Source organism: Rhineura floridana, chromosome 6 (assembly GCF_030035675.1).
Source record: "Rhineura floridana isolate rRhiFlo1 chromosome 6, rRhiFlo1.hap2, whole genome shotgun sequence".
Classification (NCBI taxonomy): Eukaryota; Metazoa; Chordata; class Lepidosauria; order Squamata; family Rhineuridae; genus Rhineura; species Rhineura floridana.
Window position 1 is genome coordinate 116,151,351 of NC_084485.1, and position 13,886 is coordinate 116,165,236.

General features: G+C 41.0%; 1 protein-coding gene across 8 annotated transcripts in view; it reads right to left on the reverse strand.

Moving 5' to 3' along the window:
• Positions 1 to 13,886, reverse strand: part of ODF2L (outer dense fiber of sperm tails 2 like) — a 57,171-nt gene that overhangs the window by 13,271 nt on the left and 30,014 nt on the right. For 6 of the 8 annotated variants that reach the window (XM_061633552.1, XM_061633553.1, XM_061633554.1 and 3 more), the window contains 7 exons: positions 12,933 to 13,042; positions 9,705 to 9,840; positions 8,750 to 8,860; positions 7,238 to 7,342; positions 6,940 to 7,098; positions 3,008 to 3,093; positions 2,755 to 2,917 (listed from right to left, as the gene is read on the reverse strand). In XM_061633552.1, the coding sequence (XP_061489536.1) occupies positions 2,755 to 2,917; positions 3,008 to 3,093; positions 6,940 to 7,098; positions 7,238 to 7,342; positions 8,750 to 8,860; positions 9,705 to 9,840; positions 12,933 to 13,042 (870 nt within the window). The remainder of the gene's footprint in view (positions 1 to 2,754; positions 2,918 to 3,007; positions 3,094 to 6,939; positions 7,099 to 7,237; positions 7,343 to 8,749; positions 8,861 to 9,704; positions 9,841 to 12,932; positions 13,043 to 13,886) is intronic. The other 2 variants (XM_061633551.1, XM_061633555.1) reach the window with 2 other exon arrangements.

A 13,886-nucleotide genomic window follows, 5' to 3' on the forward strand; every position in this document is an offset into this window, starting at 1 on the left:
TCACCAACTGCAGAGGGCATGTAGAAACATGCATAGAAAAGTGACAGAAAAGGGCTTCTGGAGGTATCTCTAACTTGGGGACTGTTTAGACAAGTGGTCCCAGTCTCTCAACAACAGATAACTGGGACAAGAGTCTGTCTGCCTTCATGTCTATTCCAAATGTGAATAGGTAAATTAGCAAAGCAAAGTACCTCTAGACAGCATTACAATAAGGTTAACCCCACCACCACCACCAATGTTATTAGGAACGCTCAGTTTTGTATGGTCTGCATTTTGTAAACAAACAGACCTGATCTGCATATGTGAATTGGAATGGTGATCCTTCAATTTTCTCTAAATTTTGCATTTTTTTTTAAAGTGCTCAAGTGTGTATTTTAGGTTAAAATGTGTACTTTCAAAAATTATTTCTTTCTTTATTAAATTTATGTCCCACCCTTCCTCTCAGGAGGAGCCCAGGGAGGGTTGCTGGGCTCCAGATTGATGCAGAAAAAGAATGGAACAGACTTCTCAGTGAACACATGTGAAACCAACATGGATTGGAAATGGACTGATCTCTAGTTCTTGTAGCTAAATGTATAATGTTGGCCCTTAGACTGCTGTGTCAAACATTGTCTCATCATTAATCATTTAAGGGATTGTTTTATCTACAATACTGTGTGTTAGTTCACATTAAGAAATAAAAAACAAGTTACTCATGTTCACTCTTCAGAATACGATCTGCAGAATGTATAGTAGGCTGATTTTGGATGCAACACCAAGTGGAAGCATGAATGACTCATTCTTCCTCTTATCATGCTTCCACAGTTGGTCCAAAGCTTGAAGATGCACATACCTCCACATCCCAGAAACTTAGGCTAGGTTCATACACTGATTAATAGCAATGCTGCCCCATGAAAATGAAAATGTGTCATCCGTGCTTCTGCTCTCTCATGTTTGAAGCCACCCTGAGCCAGAGCTTGGAAAAGTTACTTTTTTGAACTACAACTCCCATCAGCCCTAGGCAACATGGCCACTGGATTAGGCTGATGGGAGCTGTAGTTCAAAAAAGTAACTTTTCCAAGCTCTGCCCTGAGCTAATGGATATCCTGCAAAGTCCGAGTTGTATTCTGAATAATGCAAATAGGTAATTTGTTATTTTCTTAACAGAAACTAAAGAAGTTACTACACACTTCACTTCACTTGGAATCATCCCATATCTCACTCTGATATTGCAGGAAATGTTTTTAGAATTAAAGAGCCTACAGTGGGATTCATACGTTTGCTAGTGTTTGAAAATACAAACGGTAGAGCAAGGCGGAGAGAACAAGTTGGAAAGAGAACCTTTGCTTCACTATAAGAGTCACTTGTCTAAAAATCACGCCAACATGTGGTTCAGGTAATTTTAACTGCACCACTGTAAAAACTGCCTGAACCACATGCAGAACTGCTTCATCCACACATTTGTATTTTCATGGAGCAGAAACACCATTAATCAATGTATGAATCTAGCCTAAGATATATCAGTTCAAGGCGTTTCTTCCCAGACCTTAATTTGAGCCAGAACTTGGGTCTGGAACCAATTTTCAATGTCAGTGTTCTCCTTAGAATATGCAAAGAGTAATACAAAAAGAATGCTTTTGGGCATGTATAGAGTATCTTTCCCCTTAGCAATGAGTTATCCAAAGGTTAATGAGTGCAAGGAGAAAATGCATTTAGTGCTGTTCCACAAACTCTTCTGCACGAGCTAGTGGAAAGCTTCTTGCACTACAGTGCCACAATCTATCAGGGGTTTTGTTAAAGAATGAACAACAATATGTAAGGAAGGGGGTGGGTAAAGTATAATAAACTCCAGTGGGTCATTAAAAGTTCTTGAGAACGAGCATTTGCAAAATCTTACAAAAAGGATTGCACAAAAAGGAGGAACTACTCACTGTTCTCATACAACACTCAGCCTTTCTGGGAGCAGAAGAGAATTTCCTTTAGTGAAAAGACATCTTTGGATTTGTTTTCACCACTTATTCTACCAATCTAAGTTCCGGAACAAAGGGTGTGACTTCTAGAATAAGTGCTTTCTTGAACTAAGGCAATGAAAGAAACCTTAGCTAATTCAACCTACGTGTTTTAGGCTGCAATCCTATTGCCACTTACTGGGGAGTAAATCCCACTGAACTGAAGAGAACTTATGTCTAAGTAGACATGTACCAGGTTGCACTGTTAACCAATTAAATGATCAGTTAAGTTTGCATAAGGATAAATGCAACAGTTCTGAAGTGAGAAACATACTTTCTTTGACTTTAGGCCAGGGATGGGGAACCTGTGGCTCTCCGGATGCTATTGGTCTCCAACTCCCATCATCCCCAATGAAGGACCATGCTGGCTGTGGCTGATGGGAGCTAAGACTCCAACAATATCTGTGGGACTCTTACCTTCGTACAGTAAGGTATATTCATGGCAGGCAAAAGGCAGCTGAAGAGAGTGCAGAGGACAGCCAATGAGAGGTATGGGCTAGGGAGGTGTGTGTGGCCTACAGATAGCCCTGAGGCTGAACAGTGAGGCCTGGGGGGCTGCGTTCTGCCCCCAGGCCTGAGGTTCCTCAGCCCTGTGGTAAGATAACCATGGGACTTGCCCTTCACAGAAAAAGTGTGCTACAAAGAATCTTGAGACGAGAGTCAACTGTTGCTTTTGTGGGAACTTCTGCTTAAGATATATGAACATCAGGTACTTTTTTTTCCTTCTTCAAATAGGAAATATTCAAACACTCAATATTGTCTCTACCTTTTTGCTTCCATCTTCCAAGGCAGCTTCCAATTGTCTGGTTAAAGCATCATAATCCGCAAGTTTCTGTTGGAACTGCAGCTCAGTTTTCTGAAGACATGCTTCTTGGTTTGCCAACTGATTCTCAAGTTTTTTGTTTTGTAATTCCATTTCTTCTAATTTTCTTTTAAGTCAAGTAGAAGTGCAAGTGTAAGATTACCACAGAAAGAAAGAAAGTAGGAATACTGAAGGGCAGGAAAAGTGTCACCTTTACCTTTTAACTTCTTCATATTTCAATTGAATGTTGCGGTTCTCCTCTTCTAAAGAAAGCTGTTTCAAGAAACCGTCATTGTCGCCTACCTGTAAAAACAGGGATTAAAACATATCCAACAGAACTATATACCAAAAATGAACTGCTAGCAAGCTAGGTCTGTGCAATTCCTCACAGCAGTTATCAGCAGGACAAATTCATGACAAAGAAACTGATTTGTTTGACAAGAGTTAACAGATAACCAAAACAGGAGTCTAATTCACAAGACCAAAACTTGTTATAGCATGCACATGAAGCTCCCTTATAGGAAAGATGAGCATTATCATCCCACATTCTGATGTGCCCAGGGATTAAAACCAGCCTCTAAGGTTCTGATTCAGGTCCTGTAACTTTCTCTAGTGAGGTGGGCCATGACAGGAGATGGGGTGCCACAACAGAAAAGGCCCTCTTGAATTCCCTCTCATGTGACATTCACCTGCTGCCATCTTCATTCTCTTTTGAGCATCAGATGAAAACTTTTCTATTTACCCAGGCCTTTTAAATGTAAATACGGCATTGTGGTTTTTCGGTGTCATTTTATTTCATTGTTCTGCTGTGTCTTTTTTGTGTTTAAAAAAAATCTATTTATTGTGCTAATTGCTTTGTGATTTTTTTTTCTTTGCTGAAGAGTGGCCTGCATATATTCTAAAATAAATAACTGAAACAACTCTTGTAAGTTTTCCTTTTATGTAACATTAACAGTGTGACTTGTGCATTTGGTAAGATTTATAATACTTCACATTTTAAAAAAGTATTTACTTATTTAAAAAAATTATATCCTGCTTTTCAGGTCTCAAAGCAGCTTTCAACAATAAAAAATGTACACTATATAAAATGTAAAACAAACTAAACCTCAAACATTCATCACCAGGTTCCTCCTTCCTCCAATAGACAACTACCGACCGGTTGCAAATATTCCCTTTTTAGGCAAGGTGATTGAGAGGGTTGTGGCGCAGCAACTGCAAGTACTCTTGGATGAAACAGATTATCTTGACCCATCCCAGTCCGGGTTCAGGCCTGGTTATGGGACTTAATTGCCCTTGGTCACCCTTATGGATGACCTTTATCGGGAGGGTAGGGGGAGTGAGACCCTGTTATTCTTACTTGATCTCTCAGCTGTTTTGATACCATTGACCATGGTATCCTTCTGGGCCAACTTGGTGAGATGGGTATTGGAGGCACTGTTTTACAGTGGTTCAGATCCTATCTCCAGGGTCGCTCTCAGAGAATAGCATTGGGTGACTGTCTTTCAGCCCCCTGGCAGCTGTGCCGTGCTGCAGGGTACCATCTTGTCCCCCATGCTGTTTAACATCTATATGAAGCCCTTGGGAGCAATCATCAGGAGCTTTGGGGCGAGGTGTCAGCAGTACGCTGATGATACCCAGCTCTATTTCTCCGTAACATCTGAATCAGGAGAGGCCGTGCAAGCCCTGGACCGCTGCCTGGACTCAGTGGTGGGCTGGATGAAGGCCAATAAACTGAGTCTGAATCATAGCAAGATGGAGGTGCTGTGGGTTGGTGGTTCCCGAGTTCGGATAATTGATCAGTTGCCTGCTTTGGACGGGGTCGTACTCCCTCTGAAAGAGCAGGTCCGTAGCCTGGGGGTGCTCCTGGATCCATCTTTGAAGCTAGAGGCCCAGGTGATCTCCGTGGCTAGGAGTGCCTTTTTCCAGCGTCGGCCATTTCTGGACTAGGATAGCCTGACCACTGTTGTCCATGCACTAGTAACCTCCAGGCTGGATTACTGTAATGCGCTCTATGTGGGGTTGCCCTTGAGGTTGGTCCGGAAGCTGCAGCTGGTGCAAAATGTGGCGGCGAGACTGCTCACTGGAGCAGGGTATCGCCAACATATCACCCTGCTACTGAAAGAATTGCACTGGTTGCCCATTTGCTACCGGGCCAAGTTCAAGCTTCTAGTTTTGGTGTACAAAGCCCTATACAGCTCGGGACCAGGATACCTGAAAGACCGTCTTATCCCTTACATACCTAGTCGATCACTGCGCTCTGCAGGTGAGGGCCTCCTGCAGATACCATCTTATCAGGAGGCTCGTTCTGCACAATACAGGAAGCGGACCTTTAGTGTGGTGGCACCTACCCTGTGGAATTCCCTCCCTTAGAATATTAGGCAGGCGCCATCTCTGCTATCTTTTCGGCGCCTTTTGAAGACTTTTCTTTTTCAACAAGCCTTTTAAGTTGAGAGCTATCCCAGTCTGTGTCTGTGTCAGAATTGCTTAATATGTTTTTTAATAATGTTTTTAACCCTTTTAAAAAAGTTTTTAAAATGTTTTTAATGCTGTTTTGTCTTAATGTATTTTAAGATTTGTTTTTATGATGTTTTAAGGTGTTTTTAGTGCCTTGTTTGCCGCCCTGGGCTCCTGCTGGGAGGAAGGGCGGGATACAAATTAAATAAACAATAATAGGCTACTGAGAGAGAAGATACACACTTGCTCCTTCAAAAGAGAGTGGAGGTAAAGGAATCTCTCTGTGTGTTAGTTTTCCTTTTCACATTTATATTTTTATAATTTGGGGGGAGGGTGGATAGGAGGAGGAGGAAGAGATAAATTGAACTTGAACTAAGTGTACATTGTGAGAGTCTTGCAAGATGGAACTTTTGGAACGTGTTTTTAACCAACCAGTTTTTACTGATATACCACTGATGTTTTTACTCATGTTACTGTAGTATTGTGTTTTTATGTTGTATGCCACCTTGCTATATTTTCTATGAAAGTGCAATTTATAAATATTTAAATAAAATAGATAAAAATTAAATAACTGTTAAACTGAGAATGGTGACTTGGACAAGACTGCTGTAACTTGCCCGAAGCAACATTAGCTTTGAATGCCAACTTTGTCCCAGTTCACATATTCACTAGGGGCTACTGCTGAAATACCATCATGAAGGAGTGGTATGAGCCCTTCTCTTCCCCTGTACAGATAACCTCTGGTGTGAATCAGGCCTCTACATGAACATCCAATAGCAATCTTCTTTGCTTTTTAAAAATTTCTTTTTTTAGAATGGCGGAATGACCTTCCCTCTTGCATTGTATTGCTTTTCAATGATTGGTCAAGATGCACCTCTTTACCCAGATTGAGTGTTGTGTTTTTTCTTCTGCTGCATTGCTGTTTCATGCTGCTCTATGGTTAATTTTGTGATTGATTAGTTTTGTGGTTTTGTTTTATTGTTTTAATGTCATCTGTACTTGTTTTCATTGCAATTGTTTTGTAACCAGCCTTAGGACCATTTGGTGAAGGGTGGGGTACAAGTACAGATACTATATGAATAAAATAAACAGGAATTACATTTATCTATTTAGGCATTTAAATACCCCCCATCAATAATGTCCTTTGGGTAGTTCACAATTAAAAAACACATATGGATGCTGATAAAGGTTTTCATGAAGGCTGAGGTTCGCTCCATGACCCAGGCCTCTGTGCAACTAGGAATTCACACAGAGGATTGGTTCATATGGGAGCTTATCTGTTCTGTTCCCCACCATGCTGCTTCAGCCCTGTCCTTTTTCTAAACATAAAACTGATGTAAAATTGTTCTCATTGCAGCATGTCTCAGGGAACACGTGGCGTCTGAGTTTTAAAACAAAAGTACTAGGACTTATTTTGAAGGGCAGTTTTGAGCACAGAAAGAGCACTTCTCCACAAACCACCCAAACAGACCAATTTCACTAAAAGCACCAACTACTGTACAGAAGCAAGGTTTGTGTGTTTGAGCTACAGAAGACAGAGAGGTAACATGAGCGCCCTCAGCTGGCAAAAAAGTTTCCCTCCTTAAAAAAAATACTCAAAAATAAAAACACAAGAACCCGAAGTGCTGCATTTCCTAGCCTTCCTCCCACACTAGTTTATAAATGTTTATGGGAAAAGTATTCTTCTCCAAGCACCTGAACCTGAAACTCCCTAATGGTTTTGGATTTATCTAGACAGCTCTTCTGGCAAACCAGCAGGCTTTCCTGACCCTTGCGCAGTTTCCCTTCAGCTGCTTTCTGTAAATCACGGGCACGTTCTAGCTCCTTCAAGCGAGCTTCCGTCTGGCCCCTCATCTGTGCAGCCACAATGGGGCAGGGGGTGGGAGGTGAGGGGAAGAAGAAGCAAAAAAACAATTCAGTCACTTTGCACACCCTTCTATATTCAAACTACTAAATATAAAAGCAGAATATACTGTAGGCGGCATATACTCACCGCAACCATTTCTAAATCTTTGCCGTCTGTTACGTTTATGCTCTCACGTATGACTTTCTCATACCTGGTTTTCAATTCCTCAGATTCTATTTCTATTTTTCCCACCTAAAACAATAATGTATTTATATAAACATAACATTATTTTATATTATGAATGAATTTTTGTTAAGTATTTTAAATTATATACATAAATATCTTATTAAAGAATACATACACAAAGTGCAAAATAGTTCGGGTTAGATCCAGCAATATACCAGCAGAAGGAACTCTGGCAAAGGCACTCTGTTCTGTGCAAGAGGGAGCGGAAGACATTGCACACTACGTACTCTGTGCAAGCACACCTACTTAGACATCATGAAACACCTTGTGCTAGTATACTTTCTGCAAGACATTACATAATCATGCCTTGTGCTAAAAGCACACAACTGAGTTTCAGTTCTGTTTTCTCACGTTAGAATCTTGAAACAAGGAGGGAAAGGCAATGTGTTCACAGAAGGGCACCTCTGGATCTTCACATTTAAAGTTACTGGATGCCATCCAATGATGTCAGCCTGTTTGCACAATGGAAATCCACATGCCCGATGGGACTTCTGGTTTCTCTTCTCCCCACTCCAGCCCTCACACGCCCCCGAAATCTACTCCCTAATGGCTGCTTCATTCCCCTTCTTATTTATCAGGGCAACACTGCTGGGAGTTGTTTCAGAGTCCAGCACTACACTGGGCTCACCTGTCCCCCACTGGACAACCTGACATGAGCATTCCATCTGAATATGGCAAATGTGTGTGGGATCTGATCCAGGTTGTTAGCCAGGCAGAGGTCTCCCTTATGACCCACTCGGACACAGGATGCCTGTCAGAAGAACAATGCCCGGGTTGCCTCAGCAGTAGAGCCCAAACTAGCTGAAAGGGAGAGCAATACAACAAGAAGGCATGTCTCTGTTGCTGTGGTGATGGAGTCAAGCCATCTCCTCTCCTGCCAGGAAGCCTGGGGTGTATGAGGTGAAGTCCCTATCAAACCTATAGCTGGCAATTTGTGACCTAGCCAGGCACTGGCCCAGGAGGATTCGTCCCAGATCTTTCTGGCAGCAGATACTGTAGATAGATAGATTACATAGAGAGAATGTTGAGGAAGGGAAAGAACTCAAGGAGGAGGATAATGATGACAACAACAGGTGTTTGTCCCTTCTCACACCTGAGACTTAAACTAAGGAAGCAACCAGGAATGTTCAGCAACACTTTCGTGCCACACATGCATAAATTCTCGAACGCTTAGGCCCGAACAGCACAACTGATATTCCAGATTTGATATGGGAAATAAGCACCCAATTTGGAACTAGGCATGTTGGATTGTCTCCATGCACCACAGTAAAATGCTACGTTCATATGTGGACATCCAGTGGTCTCTGAAGTGTATCAGGGCTGCTAGATGGACAGGGAGGGAAGATACATTCTAACTTCCTACAATTCACAGGTAAGAGTTCTGTTCATATTAGGCCCAAAACATCAACTTGCCTCAGTTTTATAGTGCTCAACCAGATTTTCTTGCTGCTGTGCCTCTTCATGCAAATCTACAAGTTCAGCTTCTGCTGAAATAATACTCACTTTCAAAGCTGCAAAGGATGCCTAGAACAAGAACACATCTTTATTAAATACTACCAAAAATGGTTTAAGGGCACAATAAAAAAAATGTGTGGCACATATAAAACTAAATATATTATTACTAATATGTTTTTCATGCAGATAAGAAGACAAGGACTGCAGTCCCAGGCAGATTTACTTGTGAAGAAGTCAGACCCACTGAACTCAGAAGAAATAATTTCTATCCCTTTATTGTTTACATTAACCAGAAAGTACACAAAGTCATCCCCCCCCCGATTATGTCAGAATATGGAATGTTTGAGACAGTAGTTCCTTTTCTGTTTATTTTTACTGTGGCATCATATAGTCATAATAAAAAAAAATCTTCTTAAGGTAGCATCATGGTTAAATCCCTATAGCATGTTGGGAAATTGGTTTTGTTGTGTTTTTATACCTAATGTTTCTGCTTTGCTACTGCTATTATCGATATAACTTATTACTGCAGGTCTTTTCAGGCTGCTTAATGATTGTATCTTTGGCATATTTTTTGCTGAAACGCAATAAAGAGTATATGTGTGTGTGTCATCTATCTATCTATCTATCTATCTATCTATCTATCTATCTATCTATCTATCTATCTATCTATCTATCTATCTATCTATCTATCTATCTATCTATCTATCTATCTATCTATCTATCTATCTATCTATCTATCTATCTATCTATCTATCTATCTATCTATCTATCTATCTATCTATCTGCTATGATACTAATTCCAACACACAAGACTAGAAATTTATGGCTAAAATAGGATTAATATATTCTCCAATAGTGGAGCTCCTAACAAAAAATGGGAAAGACTCCAGTTGTGAACTGTAGATGACCTTACCTTTAATTTTGCATTTTCAAGAGAAATATTTTCATTTTCAGAGGTGACAGCACTAAGCTTTCCGAGAATCTCGCTGTTTGACTTTCTTCCGTTATTACGTATCCTTTCTAGTTCCATCACATGGTCTGCTATCTGTCTTTAACATTTCAAACATAGCTTGTTAACCAATACACATAATGCTATTTAATTAAGTGATAACAAAATTGTGCCTTAACTACGTCCTCTTTCCTTTACACTTTTTAGAAGAAATTTTAGGTGTGCATCTCCATGTTTACCATATACAAAGAAAGTATTTAGGAAATGTGAGTCCAGATTTTCCAATTAATGATGATAAAGAGGTGAAATGATTAGAGAGGTTGCAATCCTATACTTGATTATTGTCTTATGTCACACTGCATTCAATGGAAGTTACTCCCAAGTGTTCATGTACAGGACTGCAACATCAGATTAGAGAGGTTTATGCTACTTTGCAGTATGCGGCTTAACTATACAATTTCAGCTAGGTTACGAAATGTCACCTGGCTACTGTTTCAACCAAGTAAATTTCAGCATTTGACTGCTAATTATACACCAACAGTATCAAAGAATGCGTCAACCATCTTTAAAGCCCAGAAGCAGCCTGCATAGCCTTGTGCTGTGCTTTAGAACGATCACTACATTATAGCAACTGAATAGATGGTGTCTCTCGCTTTAAACAGATAGCAGGCCTTTAAAGCCAAAGGGATAGGGGAAATTCTACAGCCAGCACTGCTTCAACAATGCTTCCCCAACAACACAGACCACTATGCAGAATCTAGGCTGCTTCTGAGGGCCATGGCAGTCATAACGTTTTAGAACTTCTAACCCTGGTTAAGAGATAAGGCTCAAGCTGAATACTCATATGCTCTCCCCCAATCCTCCCGTTTCTTATGCAAGTGTCCCTCCTTCTTAAACTGTGATGTTTCATTACATCTGCACTGATGCCCAAACCTAACCAATTAGCTTTTAACCAGGATTTGATTAAAATGCTTACCAAGGCCTAATCAAAAAGTTAACCATGGTTAGCTTTAATCTTGGTGCAGCTAAGATGCTACACCATGGTTAGCTCTGACAAAGGAGAAGAGGGAATGGGGGTGGGAAAAGGGTAGAGGCGGGGGGGAAGCACATGCCTGCTTTCAATCTCTTAACCGAGGTTTTGAGAGAGGAAATACTACAGCAAGGGTTGGAGTAGAGGAGAAGTCACAGGGACTGAAACAGAGAGCAAGTTGTAGCGACTCAAAAGCACCACACTCTTCAGAAGCAGCAACAGAGTTTTTCAGCAGCTGACTGAGAACATCAAATGCAAAACCTTTCAGTGAAGGAAGAGAACAATCCTACAGATTGCAGCCCATCCCGGTGGCAGCTCTAGGCTTTGGCAGTGATCAGGCCTGGTGCTGGCCAGTGCTGACTGTGAGACTGGCTTGGGATCCAAGGTGGTTCAGCCCCACCCTGCCCTCAGAAAGCCCGGTTTTGGGGGGTTCTGCTGGTGGGGATACCACCGGCAGGCCTTCCACCAACCTGTTTGGTGGGTCGAAGGGGGAGGTCTGCACCGACGGAGTGATTTGCAGCTGCTGGGAGGCTGATTTGAGCCAGCAAAAGTGAGCAGAGGGACCCCTCCGTTCAATCCAAGCCCCCCACAGCCTGGCATATGGTGGCAGTCCAACCCCTCGCCCCTAAATTGTGGCAGTGGGGGGAAGAAAGATTTCACGTGTCTAGAAATAACAGGCTATTTTAACATCGATCGTGGCCAGTCACGTTACTTGTACTTTCCAAAATATTCTATTAAACCAATAAGAAAAAATTGAGGATTTGTATTGTATTTGACTAAAAGCCATTACAAACCAAGTAAGAAAATATGTATACAATAATAAAGTACAGACAAATTCAATTTAACAGATCCCCTGTACAACCCACTGCAATTGCGCTCAAAGTAATTGCACAAATATGTCTTGCTGCCTTAGCAAACATGTAACATATGGATAACAATCTGACAGTAACCAACATACTTTCACAAAGGTAGTCTCACCCTGTAGATATGTCAAAATCTGTCCCAGGAATCTCTCCCTGGGAAGTTAATATAAATGACAGTATAGTAGGTAGTGTCAAATATCCTCTACCTCTCCCCCACCACAACTACAGAGCTGCAGATTTCTTAGAATATGCCTATATCTTCCATCCAAAAAGGTAGAGGGCATAGTCTGAAATCGAATTCTGTGAATGTGATTCTCAGAGAAGCAAAGGTAAGCATCTGTAGATATTGGGCTCTTTCATGGTTTGTTTTCAACAAATAATACCAATAAGAAAAAAATACTCTATTATATTATGTCCAATATCAAAATACCAAGTTTTTCCGTGGGGACCCTGAACAACAGTTTTTTAAAAATAAAAGGAAACATCCAATATTAATTTCATCTCTGTAAGCATTCTTTCATGTATTTTAGATTAATCCCTCAACCGTAATTTGTATTTCCATCCACAAAAATGTCAGTTCTTACATTTACCACTTTGGGTGTGGAGGGATAACTGTGTTTTTGATCCATGAACATTCTTTTTCTGGCTGCCATTATAGGACGTAATTTAGCAAAACAATCATGAATGCTTTACTCATTTGAGAGCAAAAGGGGTCATCTACTGCAGGCTTGTAAAAAGGCCAACAAAAGTTATGAGCCTGTGGTTAAAATGCACCCCCACCCCCTGCTAGCATGCAAATGCAGGCTTGTAAAATGAAAAGGAAAGAGCCTTCTACCAAGCAGGCTTGTGCTAGAGGGAGAGAGCAATCCTCCTGTCCTTTACCAGCCTGCTTGGGCCACATCCATGGCAAATATTTAAAGTGCTCTTCTAACACTTTAACAGCCATTGGCTTCCCCCAAAGAACCCTGGGAACTGTCGTTTGTTAAGGACCCTGACATAGTTTCCAGGATTCTTTGGGGGAAGCCATGACTGTTAAAGTGGTAGAAGAGTGCTTTAAATGTACAGTGTGGATGTGACCTTGGGCTTCCTTCCTCCATGGCAAGCATAGAAAACACAGCAGGCTGGCAAAGAAAGAACAGATTGCTCAACCCTCTCCCCTGTGAGGGGATGCCAGGTAAAAACATTCGAGGAGGGCAGACTAAACAAAAAAACCCTAGAAGTTACAACCCTGCTAGCTGGGTTGCTCAGTTTTAATAAAGAGATTTATTATTTGCAGAGAGGTACTAAGCATGAACTTACTTTTTCAGAGTTTCAGCCTGAACTTCTAACCTGTTTTTTTCATCTACTACCGTCTCGTGATGACTTTTCCAGACATTACAAGCTGAAAGTACCTCAGACAATTGGATTTCCTGGAGAATGTACAAAACACAGGGCATGTAATATAAGAACTCATTTTTTAAAATTCTTCCTGATTCCCTAGACATAGGAGGTATTTTCATTCAAAGCAGTTTCCAAGTGTACTGCAGTAGTACAGAAGAATATAAAAACTTAAGTTGGAAATCTCAACATAAACACCGATAAAGATACAAACAACTATAAAACATAAGAATCAGCTAGGACTTAAGCAGATGTACTAACTTTCCAGCAAAGTAGAAATTTTAAACTTAGTAAAAGTGATTCCTTATATGAGAAGTTTAAAAGTTTAGTATAGACATTTTCCAGCTGTAAAAGATGAGGACATGCCTGTAAGCCTTTGGTTATAGAAAATACTGCAGATCATATCACCATTTGTCTAGCACTTATATAGACAGTGATGAGAGGTTGTTGCCTGGATGTCTTTCTTCCACTTCAACTGCTATGGACTCCTGATTGGCTAGTGTCTATGACACCACTACTGACAAAGAACACAATGAGATCACAGCTGGGATTTTAAACCAGTCGTTCTAAACCAGGTCACTTTCAGCATACTGGATATTTTGCAATAGACCAACCTTGAGCGATGTTCAACTAAATAATAGCACTAGGACAAGGATTAGTGAGAGCGCAACAGAACTCCCCCCCTTCTCCTCTCCCTGCACGCAGAATTTAAGGGGTGCACAGGGGAAGGATAGGAGGGAAAAGTCCTGTTGTGCTAGTGCTAATCCTTGTGCTAGTGCTATTATTTAGTTGAATACCACCCTTTGAATTCAAGCACTTGGTCAGCAGCTATAGGCAATAAAGAGCTGAATGCAGGTAAGTGAGCCAGGCTTGTGG